Raw genomic sequence first — 15,828 nt, 5'->3', positions numbered from 1 at the left:
TCTACCTTTGAGCCAGTTCTGTATCCAAATGGCTAGTTCTCCCTGTATTCCATGAGATCTAACCTTGTTAACCAGTCTCCCATGGGGAACCTTGTCGAACGCCTTACTGCAGTCCATATAGATCACATCTACTGCTCTGCTCTCATCAATCTTCTTTGTTCCTTCAAAAAACTCAATCAAGTTTGAGACATGATTTCCCGTGCACAAAGCCATGCTGACTATCCCTAATCAGTCCTTGCCTTTCCAAATACATGTACATCCTGTCCCTCAGGATTCTCTCCAACAATTTGCCCACCACAGAGGTCAGGCTCACCGGTCTATAGTTCCCTGGTTTGTCTTTACCACCCTTCTTAAACAGTGGCACCACGTTTGCCAACCTCCAATCTTCTGGCACCTCACCTGTGGCTATTGATGATACAAATATCTCAGCAAGAGGCCCAGCAATCACTTCTCTAGCTTCCCACAGAGTTCTCGGGTACACCTGATCAGGTCCTAGGGATTTATCCACCTTTAACTGTTTCAAGACATCCAGCACTTCCTCCTCTGTAATCTGCACATTTTGCAAGATGTCACCATCTATTTCCCTACAGTCTATATCTTCCATATCCTTTTCCACAGTAAATACTGATGCAAAATATTCATTTAGTACCTCCCCCAGTTTCTGTGGCTCCACACAAAGGCTGCCTTGCTGATCTTCGAGGAGCCCTATTCTCTCCCTAGTTACCCTTTTGCATAAATTTCGAATAAGAGATTTGGAGGGCTTTCAACTGGACATTCCCCACCCCGCCCAGATATTGGTGAGGCTCTGGAACTCCTTTCCTGGAAGCCTAGTACAGACAGGAATGTCAAAACCATAAGTACTTGGGCATGTGCTTAAGTGTTTCAGCCTTTTCCCATTCATTCTACAGTCAGAAATACAGAAAAATAAAGATCTTTGCAATAGCAAGTAATGTTATTATTCAGGAAATTATTCTGGAAAGGGGACTGAATTCAGTCCCCTTTTTTACTTTTTGTTTTGCTGTTTTCCAAATTAAATTTATGGATATAATTTCACCACTGGATTCTACCATCAACCAATCCAGAAGATCTGCCAGGTATAAACTATAAGGATGACTGAAGGGACACAGATTTCTAATTACTGATTCAGCTTATTGCTTTATGTCAATGAAATCATTTCAAGTGTGTATCGTTTTTCTTTGAGATACTAATGGACTTTTGATAATGAGGACAACTGGCTGGTAAAATCAATATTTGCAAATGGTCATCCAGAAGCAAGTTTGAAATTTTGTTGTGGGATTTGCTGCATTACTTTGAATAACACTTTTTTTTAAACAATAAGTTGAAGATCATGCGTGTAAGTTTTTAAAAATGAGATTTCCTAGTGTTTCTTTTAACTCGACGAACAAAAGTTATTATGTCACCGTTTGTAGGTGGGATTTATGGGCCAGTGATTATGCAAGTACAATGTTCTTTCTCAGAATCTCATCTTAGTGTGGAGTTAAAATGCACTCTTCTGCAATGTTTAATGACCACTGTGAAATTAAATTTTGCGAGATTAAAAATATAACTAATGTGTTTGATTCTTTTGTACAGGCTGTTTGCGTCCAATACCGACTTGTAATTCGTGATGCACGAACCTTGCAGGTCCTGCACCTGTACACATGTTTGGACCAGATTCAGTATGTTGAATGGTCTGCTGACTCTCTTTTCATCTTGTGTGCCATGTACAAGCGTGGACTTGTGCAGGTAATGTTCTTCTGTCGGTTACTATTTTTATTTGTTTAGAGTGCCTTTCATTTATGTTTCACCAGAAAAAAATAGTATTGTATGCCATATAATTTTGTAAGATGTTTCCTGCTGTGTATGTACTTAACAATTTGGAAGCCTCCTGCTGAGGTCTGAAAATATGAATGTTGAAATCAGAAAAGACCAATTGACCCTTTGTCATTTCTGTGCAGGAGTCAGCCTGAATATTTTCTGTTTCGTTCTGATTTTGTGACGTTTGCTGTACTATTGGAATGTGATTATTTTAGGCATTATGTAGTGGATTATCTTAAACTAACATGATTTGAACAGTACATTTAAATAATGTGGTAGCATTCATTATTTAGCATATTATTATAACAAGGTCCACAGCGGTGAATAAATTAATCTGTTCATTCCTGATATTAATACAATAGAGTTTTGAATCTTTAAGCAGATGTTTTCTTCCCAATTTCTTATGTACTTAAACATACTGTAAAGCTATGAAGCAAGAAGCTAGGCAGACATTGAGGTAGTGAAATTTAAGTTAGTTTTATTGTAAACACACTCAAGCAAGGTATAAACTCATTGGAAAGTAAAAGCTTGTCATGAATTCCTCAACATGTAAACATATACTTGATCATGTGGGTAAACAGGACAAGGGGAGGTAGATTGAAAAAGGTACCTCTCAACAAAGAGATTATGCTTTCTGATGTTGATCTTGAGGATTTGGTGGTAGTGGAGTAGATGGGTTGTGATAATTGTGATAGCTTCTCTTCTATCCTATCTCATGTGCTCTTTGACCTCCAATGTCCACGAGACCTACCTCTTGTTCTCTCACCCCCGTTACAGAAAACCAGATTCTACTTTGTGTTATCTTACTATCCATCCATAGTAATAATATGTCAGATTTGATTTAATCTTTGGTTTGTTGACTGACTGTAAATTAGCTGAAATTCATGAAATTTTATAGTGTGTGATCAATAGACTTCACTTAAAATATTACCTAAAGTACCAGATGTATGAAGGCAACAAAATCAAAAATTGTTTGGAAAAACTCAGCAGGTCTGGCAGCATCTGTGGAGAGAAAGCAGAGTTAACATTTCTGGTCCAGTGACCCTTCAGAATGCCCTTCAGTTCTGAAGGAGGGTTGCTGGATCCGAAATGTTAATTCTGCTTTCTCTCCTCAGATGCTGCAGGAGCTGCTGAGTAGAGCCATAGATTCATAGAGATGTACAGCATAGAAACAGACCTTTTTTTGGTCCCACCCGTCCATACCAACCAGATATCCCCACCCCATCTAGTCCCACCTGCCAGCACCTGGCCCATATCCCTCCAAACCCAGAGGGCAGAGCAGTAGACGTGATCTTTATGGACTTTAGTAAGGTGTTCAACAAGGTTAGATCTCATGGAATACAGGGAGAACTAGCTATTTGGATACAGAACTGGCTCAAAGGTAGAAGACAGAGGGTGGTGGTGGTGGTGGCGGGTTGTTTTTCAGACAGGAGGCCTGTGACCAGTGGATTGCCACAAGGATCGGTGCTGTAATTCCTAACAATTTCAGATTTCTAGCGTCTGCAGTTCTTTGGAAGGCAGTGGTAGTTTTAACATTGTATAATTACTAGAAGCTCAGTAAAGTTAATATATGGCCACTTAATGAGTTAAATTTGCAATCACATGCTCGATAAATGTAATTAGTTGAACTGAATTACAAATATTTCAGAGGAGATGTTCAAATTTTTAAAATTTGAGTTATGTTATATTAAAATATACATTTAGGGAAAAATTGCAGCCTCAAGCAAACACCTAAACAACTTTTAGAGTGTGTGTGTGTGTGTCTTTTTCAAAAGTGTTAATAGATACTTTCAAACAGTGACCAAACTTCCCAATTGCTTGCTCCCATCTTTTTCATGTCAGTATTTATCCCTCCTGTTCCTACTATACTTGTGTTTCTTCTCAACTTGGAGTTCTCCAATACTATTCCAGTGATGTTACCCATATGACCCCCCCCCAATATTAACCAGAAGCAATTTGACTGCTCATGCTGATTCCTCAGCTAATGTTTACTTGCAAATGGAGCACTTAAGCCACATTGTGGGGATTAAGTAATTTTTAAAAGTTTGATAACTTTTGCCATTCACACATGATAGAACCTTATTTACCATTCAATGCAGACATCTCTCATCTGTCACATGGAATTACCATTTCAGCATTCTGTTGCAAGTTTCAATATGATGAAAGACACATTTGGCAAGAACACCATTATGTTTGCAGAGATATCCAGTACCAATCTTTCACGTCCATTTTGTTATCTAAAGTTCTTTATGGATTAAAACGTTTGCTGCATAGCTCTTTTCTATCTCTTGATCTGGTAAGGAGTTACCTGCATGATGACCGATTGCTTGTGTTGTTCATGATAATAGTTTGCTTGTGGCTTTTCTTAAAATAGGTCTGGTCCTTGGAACAGCCTGATTGGCACTGCAAGATTGATGAGGGATCAGCTGGGTTGGTGGCTTCACGCTGGAGTCCAGATGGACGTCACATTCTCAATACTACAGAGTTCCACGTAAGGTTAACGTTCCCAAAGTGTAGTACCAACTTTTGCTTCTGCTTAAATAGGAATTGGGTGGTTGTTTGACATTTGATCTGTTTATACAATATTGTATAGCTGTAAGTGATAAAATCTGTCTGAGATTCAGATATCGTGAAAAACTCATACCATGGCCTGAGCTAATTGTCCTATATTTTAAAATTTGTACTTTTTTAAAATTAAATTTTTTTTTTCAAATGGTGCCATTAGCGTTAGAAAAGCATTGGATCATTTGACAGGATATCACTTCTTATAAAGTTAAAATTTTTAAAATTATCTTATTGACACTTGGATCCTTACTGAAATGCAAGACATGGTAAATATCTCAATTTTGTTTTTGAAGTTGGTGAGCTTGTTTCATTGCTAGATCAAATATTATTTGAGTTGTAGGGAATTTTTTATTAATGTGTTTCAAATACTCTTCTGGCAAGCCGCCTTTTCTTCAGTCTTGGTAACCTTTTAGCCCATGCAGAATTGTTACCTGTATACGATTTGAAACAATCTCTCCTCTCCAATAACAACACGTCTTTTGTGATTTGCATTATCACTTAGTCCACTAATGTTTCAAATTTAACGTTCTAAAACTTGTATATAAATCCTTTCGTCTTTGCTTGTCTTAATTTTTTTTAATATTTTCCTTCAGTCTATAAGTGCCCTTTGTCTCAAACCCTCCATTCTTGCATGTCAGTTTGTGTCTTGGTCTCTCCCTTTTTCTGACAACTGGTGTCTGTACTTCAATTTGGAATTCCTGACCTAAATGCATCCAGGCCATCTTTTAAGATTATCAATAGCATCCCCCTTTAGAAGACCAAGTTGAGAGATTTCTTCACTCTAGTGAATTGTTAGAATTCTCTCCCCCAGACAACTCTGGAAGTAGCATCATTGAGCAGATTCAGGACAGAAATCAACAGGTTTCTGGAAACTAATAACGTTTTAAGGAATATGGAAGTTGTGTGACCAAAAGCATTGAGGAGACGATCTGCTATGACCGAGAAAAGGTGGGACAGGCTCAATTGGGCTAAATGGTCTCGTCTTTTCTATGTTCCTGTTATTGTCTATCCAACTTACTTACTCTTTGGTTTGTCTCCCACTCTTTGGAATGCTTTTTCCAAGGTCAAGCATGCAATGTAACTGTGGAAAGCTGCTTTAGTCATTTTTAGCCATTTCAAACAAGAGCAAAGATTGAAGATACTGAACATGCAGACAAGTACACTTTCCAAGTCTGTATACTAATCAGGGTTGAGGGTCCTGGTTAATTATTCAGTCTGTAATTCAGAATAATTAAACCTTTACAGTAGCGCATTAACTGACCTCTTGACTGAGGTTTGATTATGCTTGATTCACTCATGATATCTAGAAATGCCTGGAAGTACTGGATACTGCAAAGGCTATGCACCCTGACAACATTCCACTGTAGTACTGAGCATTTGTGCTCCAGAGCATGCTGAGCTTGTAGTTAAGCTATTCTAGTACAGCAACAGCACTGGCATCTATCCAACAATATAAAAGTTTGGCCAGCTATTCCCTATAAGCAGAAACCTCTGTTCATCTTTGAACCAATGTATGTGGATCAACTATGGAGGCCTAACACTGCCAGGCCCGATCCTATCATCTTGTATTCCATCAAGAACTTGTACTATCATTTTCCCTGAGATCTAATTAAGCGAAGGCCAAGACTTAGTCTTCAAACTTCTGCAAATGTATAAAGTTGACAGGAAAAGACAAGTGAATTCCTCAAGTCTGCTTTGAAGACCAAGATGGTTGCAGCATCATGACTAGACTCTTCCTTTTAGTCCATGCAATAATCTGCATGCCATTCCAATCTGTGTTGGTCTTGTGACATAACATTACCAACCAAGCTATCAGAAAAGCCTAAACATTGGATAATTGGAGAATTACTTCAAGGACTGCAGCATAACAACAATATTTTATTGAATACTTCATTATCATGCTTTTAGCATCTTAGAAGTCAGGACAAAATTGTAGTTGAAATGTTGTTAATTCTGAATGAGATTCTACCTTGATTAAAATGCTTTGAACAGTGGAATGTGTACTGAATAATTCAGCCAAAACCTGTGCTGACAGACATAGCTATGAAAAGACATCCTCTGAACAAGCAGAGTTTGGTTTATCAATTTGGGGCTATTGTACTGCTAGTTCTCTTTGAATTGTATAGTGAAGATTAACAACTTTGCACCTTGGAATGTTTCACCCGGTGCCATCCAGCTCTGGAATATGATCTATCTGGTGTTATTTATAGATGGTACAAAACCAAACCTTTTATATACAACATTTTTTAAAAGGTAGAAACTCCAAAAAGTTCGCTATTTGTGATTTTGTTTGCACATTCTTCCCGTGTCTGTGTGGGTGCTCCAGTTTTCTCCCACAGTCCAAAAATGTGCAGGTTAGGTGAATTGGCCATACTAAATTGCCCGTAGTGATCGGTGTGAAGGGGTAAATGTTGGGGAATGGGTATGGATGGGTTGCTCTAATCTAATCTAAAAATCTTTGTTACAATGACAGATGAAGGTATTGCAATATTGTATTAAGGTAGATGGCTGGCATAAAGGAATTTTCAGGTGGTGGTTCCTTTACATCTATTGCCCTTGTTCCAGGTAGGTAGTTGGGGCCACAAGTTTGGAAGATGTTGTTGAAGGAGCTTTCGTAATATTGCATTATAGGATTTTGCAGATGATGCACATTATCACTGTCACTGTTGGATGTTTTATGTTGAGGGTCAGATGCCAGTCAAGTGGATTGATTTATCTTGGATAGTATCAAGCTTGTTGAGTAGTGTTCGAGCTTCATTCATTGAGGTGAATTGCGAGTATTCCGTCACACATCCGAATTGTCTCTTGTGGGTCTTAGGTTTTGGGAATGAGTTATTTACTGCAGAATTCTACCAACTTTTGTATTATCGGTGTTTTAGATTGACAATTCAATTTTGTTCAGTTGCAACCTTCGAGAAGTTAGTGGTACTACCATTGAATGGCAAGTTGACATAGTTAAATTTCTTGCTTGGTTATTGGTTATTGTCTGGTGCTTGTTGGGAATGTTACTTGCCACGTATGAGCCTTCAGTACTATTGTCAGGGTTTTGTCGGGTCCTGTAGGCTTTACAGTATCCAGTGTATTTAGCAATTTCTTGATATCATGTAGAGTGAATAAAATTGGTAAGAGACTGGTATCTGTACTGGGCATCTGAGGGGTAGCCTTGATGGATTATTCACTCTACTCCAGAGTGATTTGATGAGTTGATCAAAGTTTTAAAAATTCTTCAAAGGTTAATGGTTATGCGTGTTTGAAAGGATGTTTTTGATGTAATTTTCAGCATAACATCTCTCAATATCACAACTGATGTGCAGAGATGACTGGACCAAATGACTGTGATTGTATTGAGTTTGATATGGTTCAGTGCAAGGGTATTGGAAACAACAAAGCAGTAACAGTTGAAAACCAAACGAAGCATCTAAACTGGGAGAAAGTGAGGACTGCAGATGCTAGAGATCAGAGTGTGGAGCTGGAAAAGCACAGCAGTCGGGTAGCGTTCGAGGAGCAGGAAATTAACGTTTCGGGTATAAACCCTTCATCAGGTCCTGGTGAAGAGCTTATTCCTGAAACGTCAATTCTCCTGCTCCTCAGATGCTGCCTGACCTGCTGTGCTTTTCCAGCACCACACTCCCAACTAAGTATCTAAACTGCACGTGCACTCACGTATGCACATGCGTATGTGTACACACACTGGCACCTCCAGCATGTACATGTTCCAGTGAATAAGACTGATAACAAATTACTTTGGCATCTTGTGTTAGTGCATTCATCTAATGCAGCATGCATAGTCCGGCACCAACCTAGTGCAAATGTCAATTAAGTATGAGATTAACATAGGAGCAACAGTAGGGTACTCAGTCCTTCAAGCCTGATCTGCCATCAATAAGAATGTGGTTGGTCTGATTTTAACCTCACTTTACATTCTTGCGTAACCCCGATCCCAGTGATAATTCAGAATCTGAAAAATGTGTTGCTGGAAAAGCACAGGTCAGGCAGCATCCAAGGAGCAGGAGAATCGATGTTTCGGGCATAAGCCCTTCTTCAGGAAGACGGGCTTATGCCCAAAACGTCGATTCTTCTGCTCCTTGGATGCTGCCTGACCTGCAGCGCTTTTCCAGCAACACATTTTTCAGCTCTAATCTCCAGAATCTGTCTACCTCTGCCTTGAAAGTATTGAAAGATTCTGTGTCCACTGCCTTTTGTCAAAGGAAATTCGAAAGTCTCTCAAAGCAATGAATAATCTCTCATGTTTACTACCCAGGCTAGTTTTTTGACATGTCATTTAGTCAAGGTTTCATATTTGACTACTTCCCATGGAGCTGCATGGTTCAGCAACTTCATGAGAGAAGGAGAAACAAAACCTGGGGTGAAAATGAAATTTGCTAGCAAGGATTTTTGTTTTAAAAGCACACCAGGTATATAAAAGTATATGTTGAAGATTTTACAACTGCAGATATTTATTTATTTAACCTATTTTTCTAATCAACCTGTTCAGAGATGTTATTTACAGACCACCTGGAGCAGATGGGACTTTAACCTGGGTGTCTCTGTCCATGGATAGGATACTACCACTGTCCTGCAAGAGATCCCTGACCTCACATATTTTTGACTTTTATAATATGTGAAACAGCTGAGTTCTTTAAATACATATTATAAAATCTATTGGTAAAGATGTTTATCAGCTATTTTTAAGTTTGACAAATTGATTCTGAGTTCTGCCACACTACAGCCATGTTTAAAATAGAATGCCGAGTTAGATTTGGAACTAGAAACTTGATGAAGCTTGATTATAGAAAGACAATTTGAGGCTTGCTCAATTTTGATGGTTGCAGCGTGGATGAGAATTAAATAACTAAAGTCATCAGCTTTTGTTTTATTTTCACCAACAAAAATGAAAATATGGAATGCATTCCCAAAATTCAGTTCAAGTCATGGAATCCCAGCGGTTTGAATGAACTTGATTTATGATGACTAAGTCCAGTGTTTCCATATCCATACCACTGTCTGTGTGAAAAGGTTGCACCTGAAGTCCCTTTTATATCTTTCCCCTCTTACCCTGAACCTATGCCCTCTAGTTTTAGACTCCCCTGCCTCAGATAAAATACTTTGTCTATTTATCCTATTCATGCCCCTCATATCACCAAGTTGTAGCTGCTCTCTGTTAAATTCAGTGGTTCCACCTGCACCAAGAAGCAAGAGCAACAATGCAACCATTTTATAAAACAGAATAAATGATCTATAGGAGGAAAGTATCGGAGGAAGCACAAACAGAATCTGGCTTTCCAAACGCTTAGAAATAGACATGGCCTGTACAAGTGGTAGAAGCAAAATATGCTTGGAATTTGCCAGTCCCACCATGCGCCCCAACAATCAGGATTCCCATAATGTCTCCTTGACTGCTGTCCTTGCATAAATTATTTGGGGGCTATATGCAGTTTGCGATGTGGTATATACAGTACAGCAAACTTTGTCCTGAATCTACAAGACAGTGCTGGTACAGGTACTACATGCATCCAAATTCTCCCTATCTGTGAAATCAAAAACTTGCGTAAGTCCAGTTTCCCTCTAGAAATAATGTGCTTTGATTTGCAACAGTGTCTGCATCTGCCATTTTTTACGATGATCTCTGTAATGTAGATTTCCCTTTTCCCAGCAGCAGATTAAATCCGATACCAAGCTAGAAAGATCTCCAGACACGCAGTAGTGATATCGGTGAGCAAGGTTGACAGCTAACCTTGTTCTCAGACTACAAAACAATAAATTCAAAGTGCTATTTTGTTTAATTTTAATTCATACTTTCAGGTATCAAAATAAATTTTGATGTGCATAGATCAAATACCAATAGTAACAAGCCAAATAAAATATGGAATTTGTCAGAGTGAAGCTTTGATATTCCACAAACCTAAAATGAGTTTCACAAGGCCAGTTTAGGTTTAGCAGTAATCATGAAGCTAATACTGTTTTTAAAAACTAATATCACTTCATTCCGCAATATGTTATCTTTTTAAGGCCAATTTATAGCAAGGCTAACAGCATAAAAGTGAATGTTTTCCAATTATTTATTGCCTAAATTGAACCCTGGGATTGGACTAAGTGGAATCTGAGCAGCTTGTTCTCTGGAGGAGTATAGAATAGCTAACAAGTATTATAATCACTGAATCTCCTATTATCAACACATTGGGGGTTGCCATTGACCAGAAACTAAACGTGACCAGCATAAACATGTTATTACAGCAACAGGTCCTAGGTTTAAATTCTACAGCAAGTAATTCACTGACTCCACAAAGCACAAGTCAGGCATCTGATCGAGTACTCTGCACTTGCTTGGATAAATTCAATACTATCCAGGGCAAAGCCACTTAGTTGATAGGCACCCCATCCACCACCTCAAACATTCACTCCCTCCATAAATGGCAGTGCTGAGTACTATGTGCAAGATGTATTGCAGCAAGTCATCAGGTCCACGTTCCAGATCTGCAATCTTTACTGACTGAAAGATCAAGAGCAGCAAATGCATAGGAACACTATTGCCTACAATTTTTCTAAGCTGTACACCAGACTGGTGATGTATTTGCACCAGATGGTCCGTTGTAGTTCAAAAAAGAAACTCACTGCCAGGGGCTTTGGTGTTGTGGGACAAATGCTGTCGTAGCCTGTGACCTCTACATTCCACTTGAAAACAAAAATAAATTCTACAGGATCTAATATTGTTTGGTGGTAGTTTTTGCACCTTTCATCTATTTGTTCTTTGTTCCTTGATCCACTGATGTATTTGAACTTTGCATTGACATTTCTGCTGAGCGGTTATTCTTCAGGAATGTGTGCTCTATGGATGAGCATCATAACCAAGTTTGATGCTGTCTTTACCTAATGTCCAAAAATATACGTTTTTACATGGCGTTGCTTGGTCATTATTGAGCAGACTGTCTTGCCAGGTCTGCTTTTCTTTTGCTTTTCCAATTAGTCATAGATGTACAGCATGGAAACAGACCCTTCAGTCCAACCCGTCCATGCCGACCAGATATCCCAACCCAATCTAGTCCCACCTGCCAGCACCCGGCCCATATCCCTCCAAACCCTTCCTATTCATATACCCATCCAGATGCTTTTTAAATGTTGCAATTGTACCAGCCTCCTCCACTTCCTCTGGTAGCTCATTCCATACACGTACGCCCTCTGTGTGGAAAAGGTTGCCCCTAAGATCTGTTTTATATCTATTCCCTCTCACCCTAAACCCATTCCCTTTTAGTTCTGGACTCCCCCACCCCAGGGAAAAGACTTTGTCTATTTATCCTAGTTTATTTGATTATAGCACCCTTTCTACTGTTCCAGTTAATTATATCTAAGACATACCTGGTTTCTTGAATGAATTGACTCATAACCATTTCTTTGCCTGATTAGCTATTTGGGAAGCTTTCATTCAAGTAACTTCCTAAGTTCACCCCACCTATCCTTTATGATTTTGTGAACTTATGTCAAAATGATGAGCTTCAATGAGTGGTAACAAACTTCAGAAAAGGATTTGAGCGTTGGCCTGATTTGACTTAAGAGAAATGATTGGCACTACAAAATGTCTTGATAGGGGTGGACGTGCCTGGAGTTTTTCTTTTTTCTTTAAAATTTGCTGCATTTTTGATCAAACTGCAAGTTAAGGTGAATAGTTAAATAGGTTCCAAGTTTGAGAGGAGATTTGTAGCTCGGGTGCCCGTTGTTGTGGTTCTGTTCGCCGAGCTGGAAATTTGTGTTGCAGATGTTTCGTCCCCTGTCTAGGTGCCATCCTCAGTGCTTGGGAGCCTCCTGTGAAGTGCTTCTGTGTTGTTTCCTCTGGCATTTATAGTGGTTTGTCTCTGCCACTTCCGGTTGTCAGTTCTAGCTGTCTGCTGCAGTGGCTGATATATTGGGTCCAGGTCGATGTGTTTGTTGATTAGAATCTGTGGATCAGTGCCATGCCGCTATCAACAAACACAACAGTTAAATAGGTTGGGTGCTGTAACTTATGTGCTTCATGTAGTTCTTGTAATTTCAGCTATTGAGAAGAGGTTCATTGTTTTGTGTGGAAGTGTAGTCTGTAAATTGGAAGAATTAATTTCTGATATCAGGTTTCTATGCTTGCTGTGGTGGCAAAATAATTAATGTTTATTTCTTTCAACAGCTGAGAATCACTGTCTGGTCATTGTGCACAAAATCAGTATCTTATATAAAGTATCCCAAGACCTGTCAGCATGGTAGGTGGATGAATGATCTTCTTTTGAATGTTTGAATTGAGTGGAATTGAGAAGGACATGCTGTAAACCAGTTATCAATTCTGTTTATGTCTGCAATCTTTTGCCCTCATTAGTTTTGCTACTATTTGCAAAGTAGTTTCTGGTCCCATTTTGTTTTTTTGGGGCCGAACAAAGGTCTTTGCTCAATGACAGTTGTTGAGAAAAACAATAAAACTTAATATTAATTGCCTCAGAATGCACTCGATCCTAATGGGTCACATCACAATAAATGGAATACTCTTGGGATTAACTTTTCTTCCCTTCTTTCAACTTATTTGATCTTAATCACATTGATTTTTTTAGAAGGCTTTCTTCTGGGAGAAGAGGTTGAGTACAGGCTGAGGTGTACTTCTCAGAGACGCTGGTTAAGTGGGAGAATTGACATTGAGGTAGAGGCTGAGAGATTTTGGTTTTTAAAAGATAAGTTAGCAGAACCTATTTGTAAGGAGCTGTGTGCGCAATGGTGTATTGTTTATATTACGGAAACCAGCCCAGTTAGTATTTTCCAGCGTTAATGCTTCACAAAAGCCTCCTGCCACCCTCTTAATCTACTGTTCCAGCATATTCCTTCTCTTAAGTGATTAGTTAGCTTCCTCTTAAAGGCACTATGCTATTCTCCTCTCATACTCCTTGTGGCATTTTTTTACATTAGCTTTGCCATTCTTTGGATAAAGAGATTACTAATAAATTCCATTGTGACTGTCCTATAACTATGATCTCAAGGTTTGTACTGACCACAAGTGGAAACATGGTCACAGCCTCTTCCCAATCCAACCCTTTTATTAAGTATGTCCTCTCCATTTTGGCATCAAGCTTTTGAATCTGTTTTGCACTCTTGCCAGCTCTCTCTTTTATAAGTAAAGAGATCAGAACTGTGCTTGGCAATGGTCTAGTCTAGCTAAAGATATGTACAGGTTAAAAATAACTGTCTACTTTACAGTCCTATACCTGTAAAAGCAAATTGCAATGCTTGCTTTGCTGTTATAAGTTAGTTAAGAGTCGGTCACATTAGTTGGGATTGAAATCACATATTGGAGAGGGTGACTTTTTTTTTCTCCCTGAAATGTCAGTGAGCCAGTTATGTCTTTATGAAAGCTAAATACTTAGATCTACTGTTGACAGCATTTTCTTTCCAAATTTGTTTTAAGCTGAATTGAGTTGTCATAATGGGATTTTATTCTTTGGTCTCTAAATCAGTAGTCAGCTCCTAATCTCATTATAGCCTTGGTTCAAACATTGAAAAAAAGAGCTGAGTTCTAGAGGTCAGGTGAGAGTGACAGCTCTTGACGTCAAGACCATACTCAACAGAGTGTGGCATTAACGAACCTTGACTACACCGGAATTAATGGGTATCCGGGAACAGACATTTCGGTCCACCCGTCATGCCGATCAGATATCCCAACCCAATCTAGTCCCCTGCTAGCATCTAGCCCATATCCTCCAAACCCTTCCTATTCATATATCCATCCATATGCCTTTTAAATGTTGCAATTGTACCAGCCTCCACCACTTCCTCTGGCAGCTCATTCCATACACGTACCACCCTCTGTCTGAAAAGGTTGCCCCTTAGGTCTCCTACGTCTTTCCCCTCTCACCCTAAACCTATGCCCTCTAGTTCTGAACTCCCCGACTCCAGGGAAAAGATCTTGTCTATTTATCCTATCCATGCCCCTCATGATTTTGTAAACCTCTATAAGGTCACCCCTCAGCCTCTGACGCTCCAGGGAAAACGGCCCTAGCCTGTTCAGCGTCTCCCTATAGCTCAGATCCTCCAACCCTGGCAACATCCTTGTAAATCTTTTCTGAACCCTTTCAAGTTTCACAACATCCTTCTGATATGAAGGAGACCAGAATTGCATGCAATATTCCAACAGTGGCCTAACCAATGTCCTGTACAGCCACAACATGACCTCCCAACTCCTGTACTCAATACTCTGGCCGATAAAAGAAAGCATACCAAACGCTGCCTTCACTATCGTATCTACCTGTGACTCCACTTTCAAGAAGTTATGAACCTGTACTCCAAGGTCTCTTTGTTCAGCAGCACTCCTGAGGACCTTACTATTAAGCGTATAAATCCTGCTAAGATTTGCTTTCCCAAAATGCAGCATCTCGCATTTATGAGTTAAACTCCATCTGCCACTTCTTGGCCCATCTGATCAAGATTCTGTTGAATTTGAGGTAGACCACACAAGGCATAGCTTTACTAAAGGCTTTCGAATTGCTTTAATTTAACCACTTAATCTCCTGAAGTTTAGTTAAAGCATTGCTGATTTTGAATGTCTGGCCAAAGAGGAAAATGAACTCCTCACACTTTGAGCTGAACCTGAAGTATGTATTTAACTAATCTGAGGCTAGGGTTGCAGTTAGGATACCATATATGGCTTCAATGCCACTGAGCTAGAGAATAGAGAAATTGGACAAAGATCCTTGGTGACCTTTGGCTAAAAAGTGGGAGACAACATAAGTGGGCTTGCTTGTAATGTTCTCCATGTTTCAATAAATGGCTGACTTGATAATTAATTGCCCGTTAGGTAACTAACAGTACTGCATCAGCTATGTATTTTACACTTGGACTGGGAAAAATAAGATTTTATGAAATCTAAAAAGGGCAGCCAATCCACCAGTTCCTTGCAGATGGAACAATAAGCTAAAGTTGCCCCACATTGCAGAGTCTTATATATTTTACAGTCATCAATTGAGTGAAATTTCAGGATTGCCATGCCTACGGAGATGTGCCTCATGCAGCGAGGAATGGAATAAAATTATAGAAGAAACAATTAAGTATCTGAATGTTTGTTTATTTTAGAAAATGTTTTCAAATGACAAAACCATTTCAATTGTCGATAATTTTATGTAGGATGGAATTCCCGGTGTACTCCACAATAGTGCTTCTTTGTGTTCTCAGGGATGGATTTCACCAAAAATGGGCACTACATGGCGCTGGCAGAGAGACGAGACTGCAAGGATCATATCAGTATCTTTGTGTGCAGTGAGTGGCAGCTGCTGCGGGTAATTAAGCTTTATACATGTTAAAAAAGACACACATTTCTACATCTAGAGTGGTGTGACCCAGTATTGTGTGTGCTGTTCTGAAACCTGACTATTGAAATCCTGATTTATTTAAGGAACTTCAAAGTATGCAATACCCATGGAATGCTATTACTCCAAACACTGCACT

General features: G+C 39.2%; 1 protein-coding gene across 1 annotated transcript in view; it reads left to right on the top strand.

The window, feature by feature from the left end:
• Positions 1-15,828, top strand: part of wrap73 (WD repeat containing, antisense to TP73) — a 37,227-nt gene that overhangs the window by 4,953 nt on the left and 16,446 nt on the right. Inside the window, exons 2-5 of the mRNA XM_072586270.1 lie at positions 1,594-1,746; positions 4,193-4,309; positions 12,536-12,608; positions 15,556-15,659. Of these exons, the coding sequence (XP_072442371.1) occupies positions 1,594-1,746; positions 4,193-4,309; positions 12,536-12,608; positions 15,556-15,659 (447 nt within the window). The remainder of the gene's footprint in view (positions 1-1,593; positions 1,747-4,192; positions 4,310-12,535; positions 12,609-15,555; positions 15,660-15,828) is intronic.

This window comes from Chiloscyllium punctatum, chromosome 16 (assembly GCF_047496795.1).
Source record: "Chiloscyllium punctatum isolate Juve2018m chromosome 16, sChiPun1.3, whole genome shotgun sequence".
Classification (NCBI taxonomy): domain Eukaryota; kingdom Metazoa; phylum Chordata; class Chondrichthyes; order Orectolobiformes; family Hemiscylliidae; genus Chiloscyllium; species Chiloscyllium punctatum.
The sequence above is the reverse complement of the archived record's forward strand: the minus strand, read 5'-3'. Positions and strand labels throughout refer to the sequence as shown.